The 23,841-nt window shown below is 43.1% G+C and overlaps 1 protein-coding gene across 1 annotated transcript in view; it reads left to right on the forward strand.

The window, feature by feature from the left end:
- The window catches only part of vegfc (vascular endothelial growth factor c), a 65,087-nt gene extending 41,993 nt beyond the window's left edge, over positions 1 to 23,094 (forward strand). The window contains exons 4-7 of the mRNA XM_079758589.1: positions 5,800 to 5,939; positions 16,730 to 16,875; positions 21,022 to 21,349; positions 22,606 to 23,094. Of these exons, the coding sequence (XP_079614715.1) occupies positions 5,800 to 5,939; positions 16,730 to 16,875; positions 21,022 to 21,349; positions 22,606 to 22,714 (723 nt within the window). The 3' untranslated portion in view covers positions 22,715 to 23,094. The remainder of the gene's footprint in view (positions 1 to 5,799; positions 5,940 to 16,729; positions 16,876 to 21,021; positions 21,350 to 22,605) is intronic.
- Positions 23,095 to 23,841: the final 747 nt, after the last annotated feature.

Raw genomic sequence — 23,841 nt, forward strand, 5'->3', positions numbered from 1 at the left:
ACTAGCAAGATTTCTTGCTGTCACAGACCTGTAACTTCTTCTTTAAGAGGCTCCTCTGTCCTCCACTTGTTACCTGTATTAATGGCACCTGTTTGAACTCCTTATCAGTATAAAAGACACCTGTCCACAACCTCAAACAGTCACACTCCAAACTCCACTATGGCCAAGACCAAAGAGCTGTCAAAGGACACCAGAAACACAATTGTAGACCTGCACCAGGCTGGGAAGTCTGAATCTGCAATAGGCAAGCAGCTTGGTGTGAAGAAATCAACTGTGGGAGCAATTATTAGGAAATGGAATACATACAAGACCACTGATAATCTCCCTCGATCTGGGGCTCCACGCAAGATCTCACCCTGTGGGGTCAAAATGATCACAAGAACGGTGAACAAAAATCCCAGAACCACACGGGGGGACCTAGTGAATGACCTCCAGAGAGCTGGGACCAAAGTAACAAAGGCTACCATCACTAACACACTACGCCGCCAGGGACTCAAATCCTGCAGTGCCAGACGTGTCCCCCTGCTAAAGCCATTGCATGTCCGGGCCCGTTTGAAGTTTGCTAGAGAGCATTTGGATGATCCAGAACAGGATTGGGAGAATGTCATATGGTCACATGAAACCAAAATAGAACTTTTTGGTAAAAACTCAACTCGTCGTGTTTGGAGGAGAAAGAATGCTGAGTTGCATCCAAAGAACACCATACCTACAGTGAAGCATGGGGGTGGAAACATCATGCTTTGGGGCTGTTTTTCTGCCAAGGGACCAGGACGTCTGATCCGTATGACGGAAAGAATGAATGGGGCCATGTATCTTGAGATTTTGAGTGAAAACCTCCTTCCATCAGCAAGGGCACTGAAGATGAAACGTGACTGGGTCTTTCAGCATGACAATGACCCCAAACACACCGCCCGGGCAACGAAGGAGTGGCTTCGTAAGAAGCATTTCAAGGTCCTAGAGTGGCCTAGCCAGTCTCCAGATCTCAACCCCATAGAAAATCTTTGGAGGGAGTTGAAAGTCCGTGTGGCCCAAAAACATCACTGCTCTAGAGGAGATCTGCATGGAGGAATGGGCCAACATACCAGCAGCAGTGTATGAAAACCTTGTAAAGACTTACAGAAAACGTTTGACCTCTGTCATTGCCAACAAAGGGCATGTAACAAAGTATTGAGATGACCTTTTGTTATTGACCAAATACTTATTTTCCACCATAATTTGCAAATAAATTCTTTAAAAATCAGACAATGTGATTTTCTAGATTTTTTTTTTTCATTTTGTCTCTCATAGCTGAGGTATACCTATGATGAAAAGTACAGGCCTCTCTCATCTTTTTTAAGTGGGAGAACTTGCACAATTGGAGGCTGACTAAATACTTTTTTGCCCCACTGTATATAAAAAGAGTCCCCCCCCCCTGCTTCCCTGAAATGGTACAGCCTTCTTAGCTCTTGTCTTTTCGCATCGGAGGCGGAGACAATACAATACTGAACTTTGAGGTCGATTTTTGGTTGTGTGAAAATTTTTTTTTTTTTTTTGATGACTTCCTTTTATACCTTATTCATGTGCATCATTATTTTCGTTCATCTTTGGAGCCGGCAGTTGTTATTATATTGTAATGCTGCTGCTGCTGCTGAAAGTATTATAGATTACTTATATATTATTTCGATATTACTTTATATATTACGGGTGGTGCTGCTGTTGAGGCTGTTATTTTGATACTCTATGATGGCATGTGGGGGGGGGGGTTTGAATATAATTGAGGAGTTATAGAAATGGTACATAATTAGTATTATTGTAATTATTATAAGTATTATATTCACTTCATCAATAAGTGTTTGGATTAATTTGCCATGGGCAGAATGTACTTATTTCTTTTAGAGGCATTCTCCGTAACGGTTCCATTAATGAACTAATCCCACGTGATTTCACTACTATTCAGACTTTTAGCCTCGGCGTCAAAGTTGACAAAGTGAATGCAGATATATTCCTTTTGGTTGGTCATCATACATGGAGAACTTCTGATGGGTTCAAACAGTGCATGGAGACAAGGTACAGGGCTTCTGTTCATACCTACCAACCGTCCTGAGATGGTAAGAGAACAAGCTGAGAGTCCAAACCTGTCACAGCCCATCGTTAAGCAAACATGGTCCTAGGAACGCCCATAATCACCCTAAACCTCCCATGAACTGATCGCTAATTTAGAATCATGAGATTTTGTTTTATTAATTTATAATACAAAGGGAATGTAGAAAAATGACATTTGCATATTCTCCACACAGATTATTTTATAGACCTTTCTTTGTGGGAACTCAGAATTAGTTTATTTTCCTCATTGTTTCTGAGGGCATTTATAATTATAGAGGGCAAATAATACAGTACAAAGATCTTTTGCTGGTTAAATAACAGATGTGCCACACAGCGGACACAAAGCGGAAGGGGAACAGGAGGAAGTCTGAACAGAGAAGGTCTTAAACGCAGATTTCTCCATTAAATTGTATTTAGTCTCCAGTTTGATCTTTAGCTCTAACGAAATGAGCCGTCTGGTCGTCGGTGAGCTCATCGCTGCTATGTCAGGGGGGTACGGCCGAAACATGCGTGCGCTCTGGTGTGTTGAAGAGAAGAACTGGCAGGACAGAGGATGAACCGAATGTGTTGTGGGCGGTCGTCTTCAGGGAGCCGGTAGAGGCAGAAGAAGACAGTGGGCACATGCACACGCTCAATTATTATTATTATCAATTATTCAATCATTATTGGATGTGGTTTTAACTAGAAAGGATTACTGGTGGATGGCATTTAATGTATTATAACTTTTGGAATCAAAGTAAATTGTATTCTTCAATTAGGTTTGAGTGATGATTGGTCAATGCAGATGGAACATGAACATCAGCCATTGATGACAACAACACAACAACACCATTGATGATGTGAATTAACCTTGAACCTTGAGCGTGAGAGTAGTCTGAAGGTGGTGCTTCACACCTTACACAAAGGGAATACCATCAGGATGGACCCTGAGGGGAGGAGGACAGCAGGGGCTGGGAAGGGGCCCAGTGGCCCCGGGGAACATAAGGACAGAGGGACATGAGGACAGAGGGACATGAGGACAGTGCTGTCCCTCTGTCCTCATGTCCCTCTGTCCTCATGTCCTTGGGATAGAGAGACATGAGGACAGAGGGACACAGGGATATGCGGACCGAGGGACAGAGAGACATCAGGACAGAGGGACATGAGGACAGAGAGACATGAGGACAGAGGGACATGAGGACTAAGGGACATGAGGACCTAGGGACATGCGGACGGAGGGACATGAGGACAGAGGGACATAAGGACAGAGGGACATGAGGACAGAGGGACATGAGGACAGAGGGACCTGAGGACAGAGGGTCATGAGGACAGAGGGACATGAGGACAGACGGACATGGGGACAGAGGGACATGAGGACATAAGGACAGAGGGACATGAGGACAGAGGGACATGGGGACAGAGGGACATGAGGACAGAGGGACATGGGGACAGGGGGACATGCGCTTGCTCTGGTGGGTTGTAGAGCAGAGGCAGCAGATTGGAGGATGAACTGAATGTTGTGCAAGGCCGTAGTCAGGGTTTGAAAACTAGGGACCCCCCCCTAACAATAACAATAATAATAATGAATACAAAGATCTATTGCTGAATAAATGACCGATGTCCCACACATCGGTCCACAAAGCAACAAGTCTGAACTGAATTAGCTCTGCACTCATCTCGCAGAAGGTCTCAACCACTGGTTCTTTTATACACTTGCTGTGTTTGGTTTCATTTTTTGGTTAAGCTTTAAAGATTGAGGGAGTTCCGGTGATCGCTGCTACGTCAGGGTGGTGTGTGTCATCTGGAGGGAGACTGCAGAGGGAACATGCGTGCGATCTGGTTGGTTTAAGAGCAGAGCAGGCAGAAGGGATGATGTACTGAACTGAGTTAGCGAGGGTCTTCAGGGAGACGGGAGAGTCAGATGAAAGCAGTGGGGCCGTTCTCTGGTGGGTGGAAGAGCAGCGGCGACATAACGTTCTCGCCTGCTCAGAGAAGCTGTAGACCCGGGAGCCGGGATGCGGTCCTGAAGAGGAGCTGTACAATGTTGGATTGTTCAGGAGGTTGCACAGCTGTTGTTGGTCTGCAAACTCTGGGCTGGATAAATGGATGGCTGAGAACTCATTAGTGGTTTCACTTTAAGGCCTTCTCCCAGACAGATGGATGAAGGCTGGGATAGTTGCGTTTATATAATCAAATGCAAAAAAAGATAACATAAACACAACATAAACTGTGTACTGTGTGCATGTAACTGTATTCCACATAACAAACATTAATAATCAAATCAAGCTCCCTATCAACTATGTTTCTTATTTGTCCTGCTGAAATATGGCAATCCTCCACCACCAAGTTACCACATAATGCCATGTGCGATGGATCCCATCCATGTGGGGCCCATCCAACCTATCAGCTCCTCTGTTAAGCACGTCATCACATAGCTCAGCCTCCACAGAGCCTCTCAGGGTGCTGGGACGTGGGTGCTGGCCAAAGGTTTCATCAGACATACTGTTAGTCTGCTAGTTAAGTGTTCCCTTAAAACATTGTCGCTGGCACTTTCCTGAAAGGTTGCCGCAGGCTGGGTAAATTATGTAACTCGAGACTTAGAAGAGAGGATTTTAAGAGTAGAGTGAGCTTTTGAATGACATAAAAAGTGTCTTATTCCGCTGTAATTCTGTGTAGAAGGTGCTTGGAGCAGAGCTGAAACACCAACATTTCCTGGTCCACAGCCCTTTCCAGTGGAGCACTTTGCTGCTGAATATTGTTTTAAGCATCTTGAGGCATCTGGAAGCCATTCAGGAGGGGCTTGGTGTGTGGTGGTAGAATTGAGACCGGGATAATAGATGTGGTCGTAAAGTGTTTCAATGGGCTGTTCTGCTTCAGGTATCTTTAAGACGGCTTCCTGACCGTGTCTGCACCTTTGTTTGTATTTCTTCATTTGATGTTGACTTCATTTGACACCTGTACCCTTTTCCATAGTGTTTTGGATTCGCCACTTATACTTGGTTCTGGCCATAAGACGTTGGCGTGTGTGTGCCTGTGTGTGATTGTGTGTGTGCCTGTATGTGTGTGTGCCTGTGCGTGTGTGTGCCTGTATGTGTGTGTGCCTGAAGCAGCCATTAGCATAGCACTTTTCCAGGTCAGGTCAGATTTAATGGTCTTGATCTGTGTTGAGGGAGAGGATTTCTAGAGACATGACAGCAAGAGAATGTGTGGGTGTGAGGATGTGTGTGTGTGTGTGTGTGTGTGTGTGTGTGTGTGTGAGTATATGAACACGTATGTGTTTCTGCGCGTGTGCGTGTGTGTGTGAGTATATGAAAACGTATGTGTGTGTGTGTGTGTGTGTGTGTCTGCATGTGTACGTGTGTGTGTGTATGTGTGTCAGAGAGGGAGTATACGAGAGCGTCTGCAAGAGAGGGAGAAAGTTTGAAGAGTCTTTGAAATGCAGGCACAGAGACTAATGAGCCTTCGATAAAGGCATTTTAAGCGCCTTATACAACGAGATAAAGAGGCTCTCTGAGCCCCTGGACATTCAGCGCAACACACAGCTCCTCAGCGGGCTGCGGTTTGAGCCCTGTCAGCCCTCACCCCCCTCTGCCAAGATGCAGCTTCACACAAAGTCATACATTCTCAGTTCACAACAGGTGCGCATGTGCCTACACACACCGTGTTGGCCTGTTTGTGTTGCTGGATGAACCACTGGATTCCCTTCATCCTGCTGATGTTCCCGCTCTCTGTTTGCAGCTCTTTGAGATCACGGTGCCCAACACCCAGGACACCAAGCCGGTGACCATCAGCGTGGCCAACCACACCCGCTGCAACTGTCTGTCCAAACCCGACGTCTACAAACAGGTCCACAGCATCATCCGCAGAGCCCTGCCAGAGTAAGAGCCTCCACCTCTCTCTTTTACTCTCTCCCTCCCTCCCTCTCTCTCTCTCTCTCTCTCTCTCTCTCTCACTCTTAATCTCTCTCTTGCTCTCGCTCTCTCTCACTCTTAATCTCTCTCTTGCTCTCTCTCTCTTGCTCTCTCTCATTGTCCCTCTCATACTCTTACTCTCTCTCTGTCTCTCGCTCTCTTTTTCTCTCTCAATGAGGCTCTATCTTTTTCAAGATAGCTGATTGTGTGAAGCTTAATGGTCATTGTTTAAAACACACACATATTTATATCCATGTCTACCTCCAATATGGTGACATGACTAAGGTGGGGACGGCAGAGACCCAATGTCAGTATCACAAGCTGTTGCGTTTTAAATGTGAAAAGGTGGTTTGTAGAATTTGGAGGCATCTAGCAGACAGATTTGCAGATATGGAATATAATATTCAGAAGCATGTTTTAATCAGTGTAAAATCCCATGAAAATTAATATTGTTGTGTATTTTTTGGATTAGAATGTGCCCTTTATATCTAGGTCTTCTTCAGGGAATTGATTCGGCAAGTTTCTATTAGATCTTAATTTAATTAACTTTCAATTCTAGTGTAAGTGAGCCCCGTTTTTCAGTTGAATTCCTGATACAAAAAGGGAAGCATTTTGGGCTGGAAGTTCTAGTAATGGAGGAGGGACTTGCTATCCCTACTTCTTTTGCACTTTCTCGCAGGTGGCCATCAACATGAGCCGCTGTCTTATTTAATTAAAAGCAACCAAGTCGATTATTATGTTGACAATCAAACAAGACATATTACCACATTAAAAACAATATTCACTATCTCACTTGTAAGCTTTGACCTAGGCCTATATCATTATACAGACTGAATCACTAAATACAATGTATACATCTGTCTCAGTATTGGGCAAGTTACTTCAAAAGAGTAATGCATAATTTATCACTTGTTACTGTCATTTCAAAGTAATAAGTTACATTACAATATTACTGTCTTAGAAATGTAAGGCATTACACTACTTTTACATTACTTTTGCATTACTTTCACCAAAATAACAGGAAATATGGATTTGGTGTTCTCAATAGATCTTATTGTGTTCAATGCAGCTCATTACACAGCAGGAGGTGATGTGGTATGGCATAATGACGGAGCTATGCTTAAGGCTAACAAAAGTACAATATAATGGTCGCAGTTATGGCTCATGGTGTAATACATTTTATAAAATAAATATTGTAACTTTAGGTATTCATATTGAAATCAATAGAGCTAGGTAGAATGTAAAAAAAAGAACAAACATTGAGCCCCCTTTCTGGTTCGTCTAGGATGAAATAGAGTGGTTGACACCGAAATCTTGACTAGTGGTCCTGTCTCGGGTATTTGTCTAATTTCAAATAGCCCCTGCCTGCTTCACAATGGCTGGCTATTGGTATTCACAAAACTGTCCTTAAAACAACCCTAAACGTTCGTTTTCAGAAATGTGCAACTCACCAAGTGGTTAGTAGTGTTCGTTGATGTTCCAAATCAAGTATCGTAGTGAAATACAGTTTCTGTCGTGTTTTATTTGGCATTTTGTAAATCCATTGATTTCGGTTGGAAGACTCATTGATCCTTGACCGGAAACGGAAAGCCGGGCTGGTTGTAGACTTTTCGCTCCGTTCTAGGCCTACTGTTGATACGGAGAACCGAGCGAAAAGACTACAATCAGCCCCCCTGGACCCTGGACCTGCCGTGATCTTCACCTCTAGCAGTAAGGGGAAGGAACATTTGCGCAGATATTTTTCTCCTCTGTGAATCTCGCAGTGTTGGCAAATTTGTATGAAAACAAAACACAAGTTAATTTCGGGTTTAACATACATTGTAACGCGCGTTACTGAGATTTGTACTGAGTAAAATATGATCTTTTTTTGTAATGCCTTACATTACCGCGTTACAGAAATAAGTAATGCATTGCTTTTGTAACGTGTTACTCCCAACACTGTCTATAAGTAACCTTTTTATTTGACACTTGGCTACTCTGTGTGGTCGTAGAAGATGTCATCATTTAGCGCTCGCTCACCGCTAGAAGCCAATTGATTATACGCACTTTACCTTTAAGTCTTTAGAAAGCATGCTTCAAAATGAAATTACCCTATATCTCAATAAAATTTTCTGTCAAATTTTCATATGATTGAGATATAGGGTAATTCAATTTTGTGGAAATGTGCAAATATGCAGCCACTTCCCTACATTAATGAATGAAATGAAACTTATAAACAACACATTTGGTGATAGTTATAACTGTGGCCTTGGCAGTTTTATGATTCCAGAATACGCAAAACAGAAAACAAGACATAGTTACATAAGACACACACACCCACACACACACACACACACACACACACACACACACACACAAAGCACAGTGGGAAGCTGTAATAATCAATGCACACTGTGTCTGATGAGTCCTTAAAGATGAACTGAACTGAAATTTGAAGTTTAGTTGATATAACAGATGTATTGACTGCCTTCTCTTTGGTACAATAACAAAAAATGGCTGAACTTGCTAAAAGGGATTAAATTGTATGGTGAAAATGTTATTGATGTTACGGGGCGCCGCCATGTTGGATTTCAACAATCAGCTACGTCACTGGCATGATAACCTACTCCTACTCTGTGGCTCTAGCAGCCATAGCAGGTAATGAGTCAGACTCTAAGGCTCGCTGAAATGGCTACGGAAAAGCAAACAAACAGGTCTACAGGAGGATCATACTGCATTGCCCCTGGCTGCAGTAATGAATTATATAGGGCCAAGGCAGCTGGGGTAATCATACATTTCCACAGGATACCTTTGAATAGGAAACCAGCCCTTAATACATGGCTGGCAGCCTTAAAACTGGCTAGCCCTCCGATAGCCCCATGTCACTCTCCACAAGCTAGCACTCCGACCATAAAGTGTATAAACTATTACTCTGACGATATCACAGATCTATGTTTCCAAGCTGCTAATTAAACCACGGCGGTTCTGTAAACAGAAGTTCCACAAATTTCCTTTTCTACTCACCCTGATGTTCGCCGAGTAGCCGATTGCTGATGCAAAGAGAGTTAAACCCGAAGGAGTAGTTTCATAGTAAGATGTATCTGTGCAATATCCATCTGTGCAATATCCATCAACATCCACCAGAAAGTAAACCTCCAACATCCACCTAAAGTAAACGTGAAGCTTGGGAATCCGCCTCGCATCTATGCTCATCCGCGGGTGGATCTCCCAAAGTGCATCTAACATGTCTTTCAGGACCGTCCACACGGAGCAGATTTTTTGGTGAAACCATGTGTTTCATAACCATGTTATTAGGCAGATAATAAACCATGTTCTTTAATAGATCCATGGTCCCAGGGTGGTTTCAAATAAAACCGGACCTATGCGGTTTCGTGTTAGGATTCGTGTAAACGCCTGAAGCGACGTTATAGTTGCGTTGAAAGCTACAGGGTTTCTTTGTATTATTTTTGTAGCTTTAAATACAGCCCCTTGGTCAATTTAATTAATAGCCTTAAATTAAAAAGTATTTCTACTCAATCTAAAAGGTTAAACAACTGCTATCTCCTCTTTGACTTTAATGTTTTTATACAGCGCGCAGGCTGGATGCGCTCCACTTTTTTTTGTGGAGAACCAGCGCTTTGAATATATAGGTACTACAGCGTTTGTAAAGCTTGATGTGTTTCCGCAATGAGTCTGTCTTTACGGAGATATTCCTGACGCATCAAAGAAAAACTTTGATGCGGGAGAAAGATCGTTTTCGCCTTGTTACTTGTGGTTGCTATTTATGGGGCGCTCCAGCGTCTCCGCTCGGACGTCCCTTAGAGAGAGCATGGCCACTTCCAAAACCTCTCTCTCGCCGCACAGCATCCGAAATGCCCTATGCATGGTTATGCAACCTCATCCCACCATTAGATGGTCAAGGTTGACCGGGACCTCTCGGCAGCAGACCGATTCAATGGCAGTGCCCATGCTCCGACAGCACCCACACGCACACCAGTCACACCCACACAATCCGAAGGTGGAGCTGGAGCCTGAAATTGATCCCTCTCCACCGGGTGGTAGTCGGACACTATAGGCATGTCCCTCACAGGCTCAAACGCGTAAGCAGCCATATTAAAATCACTATTTTCCGCTGTGGAGTGTAGAAGACGTTTGCGTGTCTGCAGCAACGACCTAGTCCAGGCATCTCCAAACGGCGGACCGCGGTCCGGGTCCGGACCAAGTGACGGTCCTATCCGGACCCATGACCAATTTTAAATAATGCAAAAAAAAATTTCATGTTTTTTTTTTTATATTTCACTATACAAAACATGATTATGTTAATAAAGACATTTCTCACTGAAATACAAATTGAAAGGCAGAATAGTCCGTAGTAGAACATAAAAACAGCAAAAAGCAATGATCTGCGGAGCGAAGATCATGCACTCACCGAACTCCCCCCCTCACCGACCTCCCCCCCTCCCTCGCGTAATAGTGTCACTCAAAAAATAGCCAATTAAATTGTTTGTTTACCGGAAAAGCGATTTGGAATGAGAAAATGGCTTGCTCGAAAATTAGGAAAGTTGACCACAAAAACAGACATTTTAAAGATGAATGGACTGACCAATACATGTATATTCTCCCGCAAGGCAGTACTAAACCTTTGTAGTGTCTTTTATGTGTTGAAACCGTGGCGCTGATAAAAAGCGGGAATATTAAGCGGCATTACGAATCCAAACACAGATCCTTCGAGGAAAAGTATCCCCAGAAGTCAGAAGTAAGAGCGTGGAAAATATCCGAGCTGAGAGCTCAGTATGAGAGGTCTACGCGAGTCTTCACAAACTCATTTACAGGCCAGCAACGTGCAAATGAATGCTCACTTAAGATTGCATGGATTTTGGGGCAACATAAAAAAGCTTTCAGTGACGCCACTGTTGTGAAGGAGTGCTTGAACGCCGCTGCCGAGACGTTACTTGAAGGTAAACAAAGGGATGAATTGTGTGAAAAAATAAAGCAAATCCCAATGTCAGCTGCAACGACAACCAGAAAATCTGAAATGTTATCAGATGACGCACTGTCACAGCTTGATGCGGCTGTTCAGAGTGCCCCATCCTTAGCCATTGATGAGTCTTCAGATGTAACGGATAATGCCCAGCTTTTGGTTTATGTGTGATTTTTTCATCAAGACAAAAAAGAAATCTGTGAGGACGTGTTGGGTCTAACACCACTTGAGACACACACATGACGAGAAGATATTTATGAGGCTATTAAGGAGATGCTGTCAAAGAGGGGGATTGATCTAACAAAGGTTGTCTCAGTCACTACAGATGGGGTACCTGTTTTGCTTACTTGAAATGTAGGCCTAGTGTACCTGTTTTGCTTACTTGAATTGAAGGCCTAATGCTCTTTTTGTGTTTATTTGAAATGTAGGCCTGGTGTACCCGTTTTGCTTACTTGAAATGTAGGCCTAATGCACTTTGTGTTTATTTTAAGTGTAGGCCTAGTGTTCCTGTTCTGCTTACTTGACATGTAGGCCTTATGCACTTTTTATGGTTACTTGAAATGCAGGCCTATTGTACCTGTTTTGTTTACTTGAAATGTTAATATAAGTTACTTTGTCTTACTTGTTTTTCATGGTTAAATGTAAGCTATTTGGAAATTGAAAATAAATACATCTGAAATTATAAGGAAATATGCCGTGTTGATTGTATTTGACAAAAGTAGGCTATTAGGACATGGTAGGTTAGAGGTTTGGACCTTTCTTGGAAGGAATTTTTAGTAACTGGACCTTGTTAAATTTTAATTGAAGGCCCCTGACCTAGTCCTACCATGCCAGTGACGTCATCGAAAATGTCGGCGCTCTAATACTAACAGACACATTTTCTTTTGTTGCTAAAAAAAGCTATATATTGATTTTTTAAATATTTTCTTTAGTGTCATTTTTTTTATAATGGTCATAACTAACACATTATCAATGTTGATTATTTCAGTTCATATTTAAAAAAGAGGACTTTTCCACCTATTTGTATCAACCTCCATTGCCACAAACCCACACACACCCATATGTCTCCTATTAGCTAAAGAGAGCGGGAACCAGGATTGAAGAAGGAGCTAGAAGGAAGAAAGTCTTATTAGCTATATTTTTATCTTCCTTTATCTCTCTCGCTCCCAAAATCACTCCCTCCCTTGATCTTTCCTGATCTATCTTCAGTATATCTCTATTGATTCCATCTCTCTCTGCATTGCTTCTTCCAATTCTTCCACTGTGATCCCCTGTCCAGTCCTGTGTGTGTGGATGCGTGAGAATCTTTTTCCATGCCATTGTTTCCTCTACTGAAGCTCAATTATTTTGACCCGACAGTTTAGCTTTTTGACACTGCCAAGTTCTCTTCACCGCTCGGAGGTCTCACAATCACCACTTGGGAAAGGTTTCTGCCCACACACACCACTCTCCTTCATCGTCAAATCAGGGCAACATCGGTTTACTGGAAGAGCACTTTATGTATGTCAGAAGCTGAGTCATGACAGATGCTGTGGGAATTGTCTAAATTAGCTCTGCAAAACACACATGGATAATGAAATAGTGATTCATCAAGGATACTGGATAGTTATTTTACAGTAGTTATATTACAGTAGTTATATTACATTATATAAGAGTATTCAAAGAGTATTGTCTCTCCTGTGTGGGCCCGGCCTGTATGAAGAGGTGGTTACAACGTTTTGTGTTTTTACAGTATTTGAACCACAAAAAACACCAAACAAATACTTTATGAAAAAAAAGTTAGGATATTAAATTATAATATCATTATTATATTTTTTGTTAGCTTTTTTTAAGACTCAGTTCTAGCTTGTGAAAACATCCAGGTAGCCTCAGCCTATATTGTGTACTCACAATTCAGCACAAAAAACATTGAGAGAAATTAGACAAGGTGTAGACGTAATAGACGTGACAGGGTCTGAGGCTGTGAAGCTACAAGGTTTTAACTACCGACAAATGCCTTGCGTGTGTCTTCATAGAGGTTGTGCAGAAGAGGTAATTGCAGGATCAGTTGACCGTTCTCGTGAACTTCTCAATGTGTACCATCTCACTTCGAGGGAGACAGCACAAGATCATGAGACGGCCAACGTTAACAATGTTATGAAACATCATTGTTTTTTATCCGTCTGTAGAGGGTCAACATGTGAATCGCTAATATTTTTTGCCAGTTGAGATGCGTTTTTTTAATTGATGCTCTGTTGATAATGCGTCATGCCTCATTCCTCTTTAGGTGCTGAGTCGTGTGAAATGGACACGATTCTGTACGTCTTTATGCTGTGTGAATAGCAGGACGTTGCACGCGGTTCCCTCCAAAAGTTATGATGACCCCTAAGCCCTCACTCAATAGGGAGCTAGACGTACCTGGTGCATACCGGGTGCATCCAGCAAGACGCTCAAAATGTATGCATTTTAGGTTTGCTTCTGGTTTGTTAGATTGTGTTAAGTTAGCGTTTGGTTCTGTTGTTAGCGCTGTGCTAACAAATATCCCTCCTCAAAACAACTCAAGACAATTTGCATATACCTCAAATATTCATGTCGTTGTTAAAAGCCCATTAATGAAGAACTAAATGTTTGAATATTTCTTTACCCGATCAAACTTCCCTGTCCTTAATCCAGGCACAAGTTGAGTGTGAAAGATAGAGAAGAGGGAAAAAAAGGGAAAAGGCCTGGACATGCAGGGAGGAAGGAAAGAAGGACCGATTAAGTTGAGAAAACAAACAGCGGTGTCACTTGATCTAAGCATAGCAAACAGAGATGTTCCAGTCTGGTTCTCTGGGTTCAAAGAACCAGAGAGGCCTGCGCCGAAGGTCCACCCCTAAAGAACCAGAGAGTCCTGGTCTGGGGGTCCACCCCTAAAGAACCAGAGAGTCCTGGTCTGTGAGTCCACCCCTAAAGAACCAGAGAGTCCTGGTCTGGGGGTCCACCCCTAAAGAACCATAGAGTCCTGGTCTGGGGGTTCACACCTAAAGAACCAGAGAGTCCTGGTATGTGGGTCCACCCCTAAAGAACCAGAAGTCCTTGTCTGGGGGTCCACCCCTAAATAACCAGAGGGTACTGGTCTGGGGGTCCACCACTAAAGAACAAGAGAGTCCTGGTATGTGGGTCCACCCCTAAAGAACCAGAAGTCCTTGTCTGGGGGTCCACCCCTAAATAACCAGAGGGTACTGGTCTGGGGGTCCACCACTAAAGAACAAGAGAGTCCTGGTCTGGGGGTCCACCCCTAAAGAACCAGAGAATCCTGTTCTTGGGGTCAACCCCTAAAGAATCAGACAGTCCTGCGCCCCTGTTAAATGCTGGGGTCCACCCGTAAAGCGTCTTTGACAAGGGTGTTTATTGGTATACATTTTTGTATTTTCTCATCGACTTAAATACCCCCTTGAACCACAAAACACATTAGCATAAATTTAAAAAAATGTGAAGCAATTATTTTAAATTCCTATTTATAATCAGAATTTTTCATTTGTTCCACTTGCTCCTATTCTTTTGATGTTGTATGACGTTTAAGTTATGCATATTCCTCATAACTAAACCCTTATGTTTTGAACATAAAAGGTGAACCTTTACAGTTTCACCTTACTCCCTACTCATTGTTTAAAGCGGATACAGTTTTGTGTACTTCAATGTTTATCACTCTTTCCAAGATTTCTATCATCATTATTATATGTATGTTGTGCTAGTGCAGTTTAGCTTATATGTTACCCAATATATAGGTATGTAAATTGACTTGAGCCCCTTAAAACACACAAAAAATACCTTTGCTTAAGGTTCCCTGAGCCGAATCATCAGAAAAACCAGCAAGCCATGATTATATGAACTGTAACATCTGTACACATTTTAAAATGTTAAACGCTGCATTCGAATAGATAAGGAACCCATATTACATAACGCAAATCAGTCATTTTTTAACACTGTTACAATGTAATCGCAGTCGCAGTACATATACATAAGATCAGTAAGCAACAATAAATGAATGACATCTCATCTTCTGCTGTTAAATGAACTTGATCCAAGAAAAGCCTTCTTGATCTATGTTGTTTATTTGACCACAGTCTCTCTGGGTTTTCTTATCAACAGTGGATCTCAATAGCGGAATTTGACCCAGCAGACACAAACTATTTGTACTCCATGTGAAAACAGCAAAACATGCGTAACAAGAGCATAAACATAGAGTTTGTGTAATATCTGACTAGAATTGTTAATACAAGCATACTGTATAAAACATCTGCCCACAATTAGTGCACATTTTTCAACAGAACATGTTGTTGTTGATTACAATGATGAGAGCATCACCTTTCATATTCCGTTTTCTTCAGAACCTTTTTACATCTATATACATATTCTGTTGTGGGTTCCTCTACATACAATTACTGTAGAGATACAATGAGCTGGTTTATAGTGAGAAATGCATACAGGTTATGCACATAAAAAAAATATGACCTGTCTTAAAGATTAAGTGTGGAGAAATCTGGCCCTCATAGATCGACTAGATAACCTCAGTTTCTCGGCCAGGAAGTCTCTTTCATCATATTCAGGGCAATTCAAAGGAAAGTCCCAGCCATTAGAGGGGTTTGAAGCATTTCAGGCTAGCTGCCAGGATGTGTCAGTCGAGGCTGCAGATTCCAGTCTGCTTCTGATCAATCACATGCTTGGAGCCTCTAATCGGCTCATCTCATCACATCATCCAGGGGGGAAAGGACCCAGTCTAGGAGAAGGTCCAAGATAAATACCCAATTCAACATTTCTTGTACCAGGGCAGCAGACGGTAGACAGGGCGCTTCAGCAGTAGAGCAGGAGACTAAATGATGAATATAAGTCTGCTACTTGGTATGTAAAAGTAGCAGACCCATAATTTGTGTTATTTTTAATACCAGTCTTTCCTCTGATGAAACCTCTGTTAAGTGCACTTAAAGATTTGCTTCATGGTCAATGGAGAAATGTGGAACTCTGTATCTGAATCCAATCCGAAAACAATTATTTTTGGATTCATTTTATTCTTTTTTCCATTTTCACTTTAGTCATTACGTCAAAGATTTGTATTGTTTTGAAGTATAATATGTAACAGGAAACAGGAGTCCAGTAGAGACTCATTTATTGTCGTGATATTTAATATCAATGGAGCTTCCTAAGGTGTGCTGTAATGAGCTAAAGCCTTGAGAACCAAAGTTATCATTATAAAAATCAACTGCAAACGTTTTTTCACAAATAATACAAACAAGGATGAAGCATTAACTATTAGCAATGGAAGATGTCCAGTTTATTGAAATAGACATTTCTAGTGGACCTCTTATTCATTCGCTTGATGTTGATTAGTTGGACTCGTGTCCCTATCTGTGTGTAGGTATTTCATTGAATGTTGCTTTTTTCTATATTTTCATCCAGCACCAGGTTCATGTTTTATGTTCATATGTTCACAGCCTCCACCTTCTGTCATTCTCATCCCCAACTCTCTCTCTCTCTCTCTCTCTCTCTCTCTCTCTCCCACACCCCACTCTGTCCCTATCTCTCTCCCTCTCTTTTGTTCTTCCTCTATCCCAATCCATCTCTCTTTCTCTCTCTTCTTGTATTCCTCTATCTCTCTCTCCAACACTGTCCCTATATCCCATCTCTCTCTCTCTCTCCCTCTTCCCCATCGCTCTCTCTCCCTCTCCCGCTCTGTCCCTCTCTCTCTCTCTCTTGCTCTTCCTCCATCCCATTCTCTCTCTCCCGCTCTTTTCCTTCCTCCCTCTCCCTCTCTTCCTCTCTGTATCTCTCTTTCTTAAAGGTGTCCCATAGCCAATAGGACTTGCCGGTCAAGCCATGCCTGGAACACCAGGCTTTGCCGCTGTGTTGCTAAGACAACCACCTGGCAACAGAACCACCCTCCACCACCTCCACCTCCACCTCTGAGGCCCGCCCCGCAGCACATGGGTAATGCGCAACGTGCACGTCCATGCATCGCACGCACATGCCTTCAGCATTAGGACTCAAACCACACGAAGGAAACGGGTCCCAATAACGCATCAAAAGATACAATATGCTAGACTTTGGAAGTATCTACATGACAGAACATTTTATAGCACATTTACAAATAGTGCAATAATCATTTGAGATGGATATGGGAATGAACAAGGACGTCAACTCAATGTCAGCGTCACAGCAGCCCTATTTAGTAACACAGTCATGAAGCTTGGTGCAACAGCACCACTATTTCCTTTTTTGGGGGGAAACCTGACCTGTCTTCAGATCATATGGAGTTATAAAGCCTTCAATTTATATGGTTTATTATGTTAGGTTCAAGAAATCTATCAGCCCTCAAGTGAAATGCCATACCGATAGAGCTCTGGAACCCAAATATTGGCCTATATTGTCGTCAATCGGGTTATTGGTCTGCCATATTATTGTGAAAGTGTTCTGCTGTTATGTTACTTTGGCAGAAACTGTGAAGGGAAGGAATAATTTGATTGTCTGGTAAAAAAGACTTCACAACAAGTATTTTGGTACATTTAATGGTATTATGCTGAATTCATTCAAAAGTCTGCTACTGTTTCAGTTTCCTTGATGTGCATGTGCTGGACTGCATGTGCATGCTTCCACAGTGAAACCTGATCACACTGGACTTGTTATGAGTGTGTGTCCCTACAATAACATGATGTGGACTCAGTATAAACAGATGCATGGAAGAATGCCTCTGCGCAGGCCAGAACAAATACGCACACAAACACACACACGCACATATGCAAAAGCGAGCACAAACACATAAGCTCATTGACATACACACGGGTCATTCCACACTAAACCAGCACTCTATAAAAACTGCTATCATAACACAACAACTCCCTTGTTATGCTGATGATTCTCTGTCACTGGGATCCTTATATCTCTCTAAAACACCAACCCTTAACCACTCTCTGAAACACCAACCCTTAACTACTCTGTGAAACACCATCCCTTAATTACTCTCTGAAACAACAACCCTTAACTACTCTCTGAAACAACAACCCTTAAGAACCTTCTGAAGCAGCAGCCCTTAACCGCTTTCTAAAACACCAGCCATTAACTACTCTCAAAAACACCAACCCTTAACCACTCTCTGAATCAAAAACCCTTAACCACTCTCTAAAACACCAACCCTTAACCACTCTCTGAAACACCATCCCTTAACCACTAGACCCAGCTAACATGCACATCAGCCCATCGACTGCATATTTATTACATGCTGTCCCCCATTAGCCGTCCCACCCTAAACACGACAACCTATTACATGGCCCTTTGACTGATCTCAGGCCCCAGTGAGGCTGCGAGTGGTGCGTATTGTTGTAGAAAGCTGGTCATGGTGGAGGAATGCTGGGATGGGAGTTGGTGGTAGGACATGAGGGGGAAGGCAAAGAAAAACAAGTCTGCTTTGTAGTATTACAAATCCAAGCAATGAGCGTCACTTCCCATAAACCTGAGCTGTAACCCAAAATAAATGTAACTCCTTATGAAACCCTGTTTTATTTGACATTTGATGGTACAACATCACCTGATTGTGAAACAATTCCTGTCAGTTTCGACTCACAACACATCTTGGTTATTCATGTCTTTCCTCCTACGGCTGTGTTTTGAACGCCAAAGGTCCAGAGAGATGAAGTGGAGAAGGGGGTGGGGTTTTTTGCATGCTCTTTGGGGTCACTACTCTGGCTGCCTATATTCTCCACCCCTCCAGGGAAATCCACTTTTAGTTTGTAGTGTGGAGATAATCCCATAGAAACCAATGTTCCATGACCTTTAACCCACACAGGTGAATGTTTGTTGAAGGCTTGACCGAGCATATGATTGGTCTACGGACTCTTGATTATAGTGTTATTTTAAAGACGATATTATGACATTTCAAACTCGTGCAAAACAGTTGCCTGTTGTTAAAGTTACAATAGCCTCTCAAAATCCACAAACCACATTTCAATCAACCCAATATGTGACAGATTTTGAGCAATTCTGATGTTTTCACATGCGTCCCATGGACATAGGACGCATTTAGCTGAAAAATATGAATATCTGCAATCTATAAACATTTAGGGCCCTATTTTAACGGTCTGAAACGCAAGTGAGAAGTGTCAAGTGCGAGTAGCTTTGTGGGCGGTTCTATGGCGATGTTGCTATTTTACTGGCGCATAAATGACTCTTGCGCCCGGCGCAAATCTAAAAAGGGTTGGTCTGAAGTAGCCTAATTACCCGTAGGTGTGGTTTGGGCGTAACATTCAATAAACCAATGAGAGTGCCATCTCCCATCCCCTTTAAGAGCAATGAGCGCATTTGAATCTGACAGGTTGATATTTTGACAGAGCGTTTGCAGTCTCAGATGAGACAGACGCATGACTACATGAATTTCAAACTTCAAATGGCTCAGTTTATGGCCAAATAATATGCCCTGATTCACACATGGAATAGCGTTTTCTTCCACAACTTCAGAAATACTGAGTCCCCAAATAAATTTTGGCAAAGAAAACTTAACACACATATGATATGCAGTAACTGTGTTTTTATTTAATGATATACGCAATACATTAACAAGCATCGTTTCTTACCAGTATGCATTATCGTTATCGACTTGTAATCCTAATATGCATGTGTCCCCCCCTTAATATACATTGCCATGGACTGTATTATGCGTTACGTGTTTAGTTTGCGTGTGTTTAAACAGATTTCATTAATCTTAATCTCGCTTTCATTAATTCTTTTACACATACACACACTCGCGCCCGCATTCACTCGCAGTAAAACAATGTTTTCTCATGATCAAATACTCATCAATCCTAAAAGTTATGGGCTTGTACACGATGTCTGTGTCAAGAAAATATGTGGTTGTTGTACGGTGTTTGCAGATGCATTGATTTAAAAGTACAACTTATTACCGCTGTATCAGCTGTTCTTTCCCAAATAATTTACAAATAATGTGTGGCTAGGTAGATGAGAGAAGCAAAGTGTATGCGCGAGGTGCACAAGCAACATTATGCATGCGCCCTTAAAATAGCATCTGAACAACACGCCACTGACTTTAAACCAGGTATTTCCTGGTTTGTGGCGGAATTGTTTTCTGAAACCAGGGAATGTTGCGCCAGAACACGCCTCCTTCTTTCGCCGAACCGCCCCTTGGGATGCAAGATCATTCCCTAATTTACAGGCGCGTGGCAGTGGAGGGAAAAGAACGCTCTGCGCCAGTTGCAAACTAGCAACGACACATGTGTCAGTGTAGAAAGTCAATTGCGCCGGATGCAAGATAGGGCCCTTAGTGTGAATCATTGATGGTCAGAGTTTTGATTAAGTGTTCCTGGCTGTGACAAAATAATAAGCTTGTGTTTTTTGTGTCGACTCTATGAGGCGGGTTGGTTTTAATGGACTAATATTTTACTTTTATGAGTTTTTATTTCACAAGCTACATATGGGTTCCATTGGCCATTTCCTATTTGCTATAGAAACCAGTTTTACCTCCCCTTATTGACTTGACTTATGTGAGGGGAGGTAAAACTCCAACGGCTTATTACCGTTTTTTTAACAAAAATCTATATGTCAGCAAGTGGAAGCTCTACTTACGCCATCAATAAGTATATACACACTTACGAAGCGAAATAAAGGATCTGCATTTATATTGACCCTCGTTCTACAAAGATCTATTCCTCTACATAGGGACATATGACACTCAACAAAGGTAGGAGCTAGGTAGAGCTAGGTCAATGTCCAGGCGCTCTTCTGATAGTTCACATGACATGGTCCCGCCCAAACAGGTAGCAGGGCATGTCCTGGTTGAGTTCAGGAGGGTACCTGGTGAAGAGAATCATCACACTAGTGGTCACAGCTGCTGTAGGGAAACAAGCGGTTCTTGGGCCCGTGATGTTCGCTCATAGTCATATTCCTGGTCGCCGTACTGCTGCAGTGAACACAGTTAGGTCATGTGTAGTTCACGCCGGCTCGCCAGGTTCCCTCGCAGTGACCTTAATCCGTGTCGAGTAACCTTCCTTCCCCGCGGTCAGACAAATTAAACGTCCCCCTGTTTGACCCCCCTCCCTCACCCCGGTTCCTCTCCCTCGCTCCCTGCAGACACATTCGCAGCAGATGTGTGCGGTCCAGACAAGGAGCTGGACGTGGAGAGCTGCCAGTGTGTGTGTCGCCACGGCGATGGCGCCGCGTCCCCCTGCGCCCCCCACCAACACCTGGACCGCAACACTTGTCAGTGTGTGTGCAACGCCCAGCCCCCCTCGGCCTGCCCGGCACACCACGTGTTCGACAGGGAGAGCTGCCGGTGCGTTTGCGAGCGCACCTGCCCGCGGCACCAGCCCCTCAACCGGGCCCGCTGCTCCTGCGAGTGCAGCGAGTCGCCCAACAGGTGCTTCCTCAGAGGACGCCGCTTTCACCAGGCCACCTGCAGGTGAGGCACATCCCATCACAGGGCCCTTACAGCAGGTTGGCCCCAGAGCTGCTCCCACTTTGTGTGTTTGTTATGTGCAGTGGTTTCAGGTCAATGAAGGAGCTAAAGGAACCAGACTTGGAGATGCTATCACGTTTCAATTTGAGAAAAAGATGCTTGGCTTGTGCGTTCGACCAATCGATGTGCACTTGCGGGCTTGTGGGTTCTGAGAAAAGGTTCATCCCATCAGCATGAATCTGTCCTGCATTAATGGCATCCATGGTGATAGGACTTTTTCAGGACTGCTGCAGTGTTGCAGTGTAATTCATGACATTTATTACAGCCTCTATGGATTTCAACTTGAAAAAAGCCCTTTAGTGAGCACATTCCAAAAACTCTAATGTAATAAAACCATCATATTTGATAAAGAGTTGAAATCCATTAGTTTTATCAGAAACATGCATGTGGCCTCAGGGTAGGGGGTGCTGCCTTCCTGCATGAAACAGCAGCTCCCGGGAAGACTCCTGGTGTGTGTGTGTGTGTGTGTGTGTGTGTGTGTGTTTGTGTGTATGTGGGGGGTTAGAAGGGTCAGTATTGGCCTGTAACAGGCATGTAATACAAGACCTCAGTGAGTTAATGACTTGTACCAGCAGTCACTTAACCATTTCCCCCTGTTTAGGAACAGGAGGGAACCCACACAGATAGACACACACACACACACACACACACACATGCAACATACATTGAAGCAGATTCATGTGTGTGTGTGTGTGTGTGTGTGTGTGTGTGTGTGTGTGTGTGTGTGTGTGTGTGTGTGTGTGTGCAGACAATGTGCCCAGCCAGCCGTGACCCTGTGTGACCCTGTTCAGAGTGATTTATGAGTGTAGCCGCCAAGCAGTAAGAATCTGTCTGTGATGTTGATCTGTGTGTGCCCTTATGTTTCCCCAAAGGATCTCCGTCAGAGCAGCCAATTACTACAGCAGACACAATTTGCTTTACTTCAAACTCTTGCTCACACATTATCTCTAACAGACAAACAGCAAAAAGAGCTACCAGAAACTGCTATCTGTCCTTAGTGTCAAAGAGGGAGAACTACCGAGTAGATTGTTGGGATTGAATTCAATTGTTTTTTGTTGATCTTCTTGTCTTGTTCTCAGTCTTCTCTCTCATGAATCTTTGCATTAACACTTAAACAACCCTTTTAATGTATGGATGAATGTATGTTTTTCCTCCATGTGATGTCGTTCTGTGTGCCCCCCCCCCCCCCCTCCCTCCAGCTGCCACCGGCCCCCCTGTGAGCCCCGGAGGAGGAAGTGTGAGGAGGGCTTCTCCTACAGCGAGGAGGTGTGTCGCTGTGTGCCCTCCCACTGGAGACGGCTGGACTGAGAGACCCCCAGGCCCCCCCTATACACCTGCTACTCTTCCTCTTTACCACGGCCTAATCAGGAACCCAAACCATTTGCTTAGCCAATCACACCTAAGCACCCCAGCCCCGCTCAGTCCAAAACCGGCAGAAAATGAAAACGAAAAAAAAACGACTTTTTAGTTTTGTTGAGATCCCTTTGAACACGACTGTATGGGCTGATGGATCGGGATGATAGGGTGTTGGGGGAGTAACTTTGGTTGAGTGAAAGTCAGAAGGAGCGGGGTCCATGTGGTGGTTTGGTGCGGGTCTTAGTCTCACAGACATTTGGTTGGGAGTGCCCCCCAGAGACCACCAGCAGGCCGGCGGACCCACCGCCTTTTTAGATTTGTTCATATTGTCTGAATATCAATGTATTGATGTTTAAAATATTTCCATTTTTTTATGAATGCCGTATTATTCTTAAGTCAGATATTGATTATATAATTTATTAAAATTTCTTGTTTTCAACTTCTTTGTTTATGTGCCATTTTTATCATGACAATACACTGTGATCAATATGTTGGAACGTTTAAAATATATGTTGTCAAATAAACAATACGTGTGTATATTGTTAACTTATTTGATGGCTTTATCGTGTTACCATTACATGAAGATTGAGACATGATGGCTAGCATATACATCATAAAGCCAATACATGTGCATGCTCCCAGACCGAGGCTACAGATTATATAATAAAGAAGAAAGTAATTTTTTAACCTATTATTTAAGAATTCATCAGCGACTCAAGTTCAACAAATAAAAAAGTTTGTCTGTTCACATAGCTACCTTTCACTCAGAACGGGAATCAAGCGCAGATCCAGATAACTTTGGAGTGATTGAAATTTATATCCAGAACAGTCCGGCAGGCAAAAAATTGTTCAGGTACAGGCAGACAGGTACAAGCAGACAGGTACAAGCAGACAGGTACAGGCAGACAGGTACAGGCAGATAATCCAGAAATGACAGGCATAAGATTTCGTCACAAACAGGCAGGGTTCAGAACCGGAAAAACTCTCAACTAAGAGATTCATGCTAGTCTCACTCACGTGGCAGTCAGGTAACATACAGTACACGCTGTGACGATCTGACAAAGGCAGGGTTCAACTCA

Source organism: Pollachius pollachius (assembly GCF_949987615.1).
Source record: "Pollachius pollachius genome assembly, chromosome: 2".
Lineage (NCBI taxonomy): Eukaryota > Metazoa > Chordata > Actinopteri > Gadiformes > Gadidae > Pollachius > Pollachius pollachius.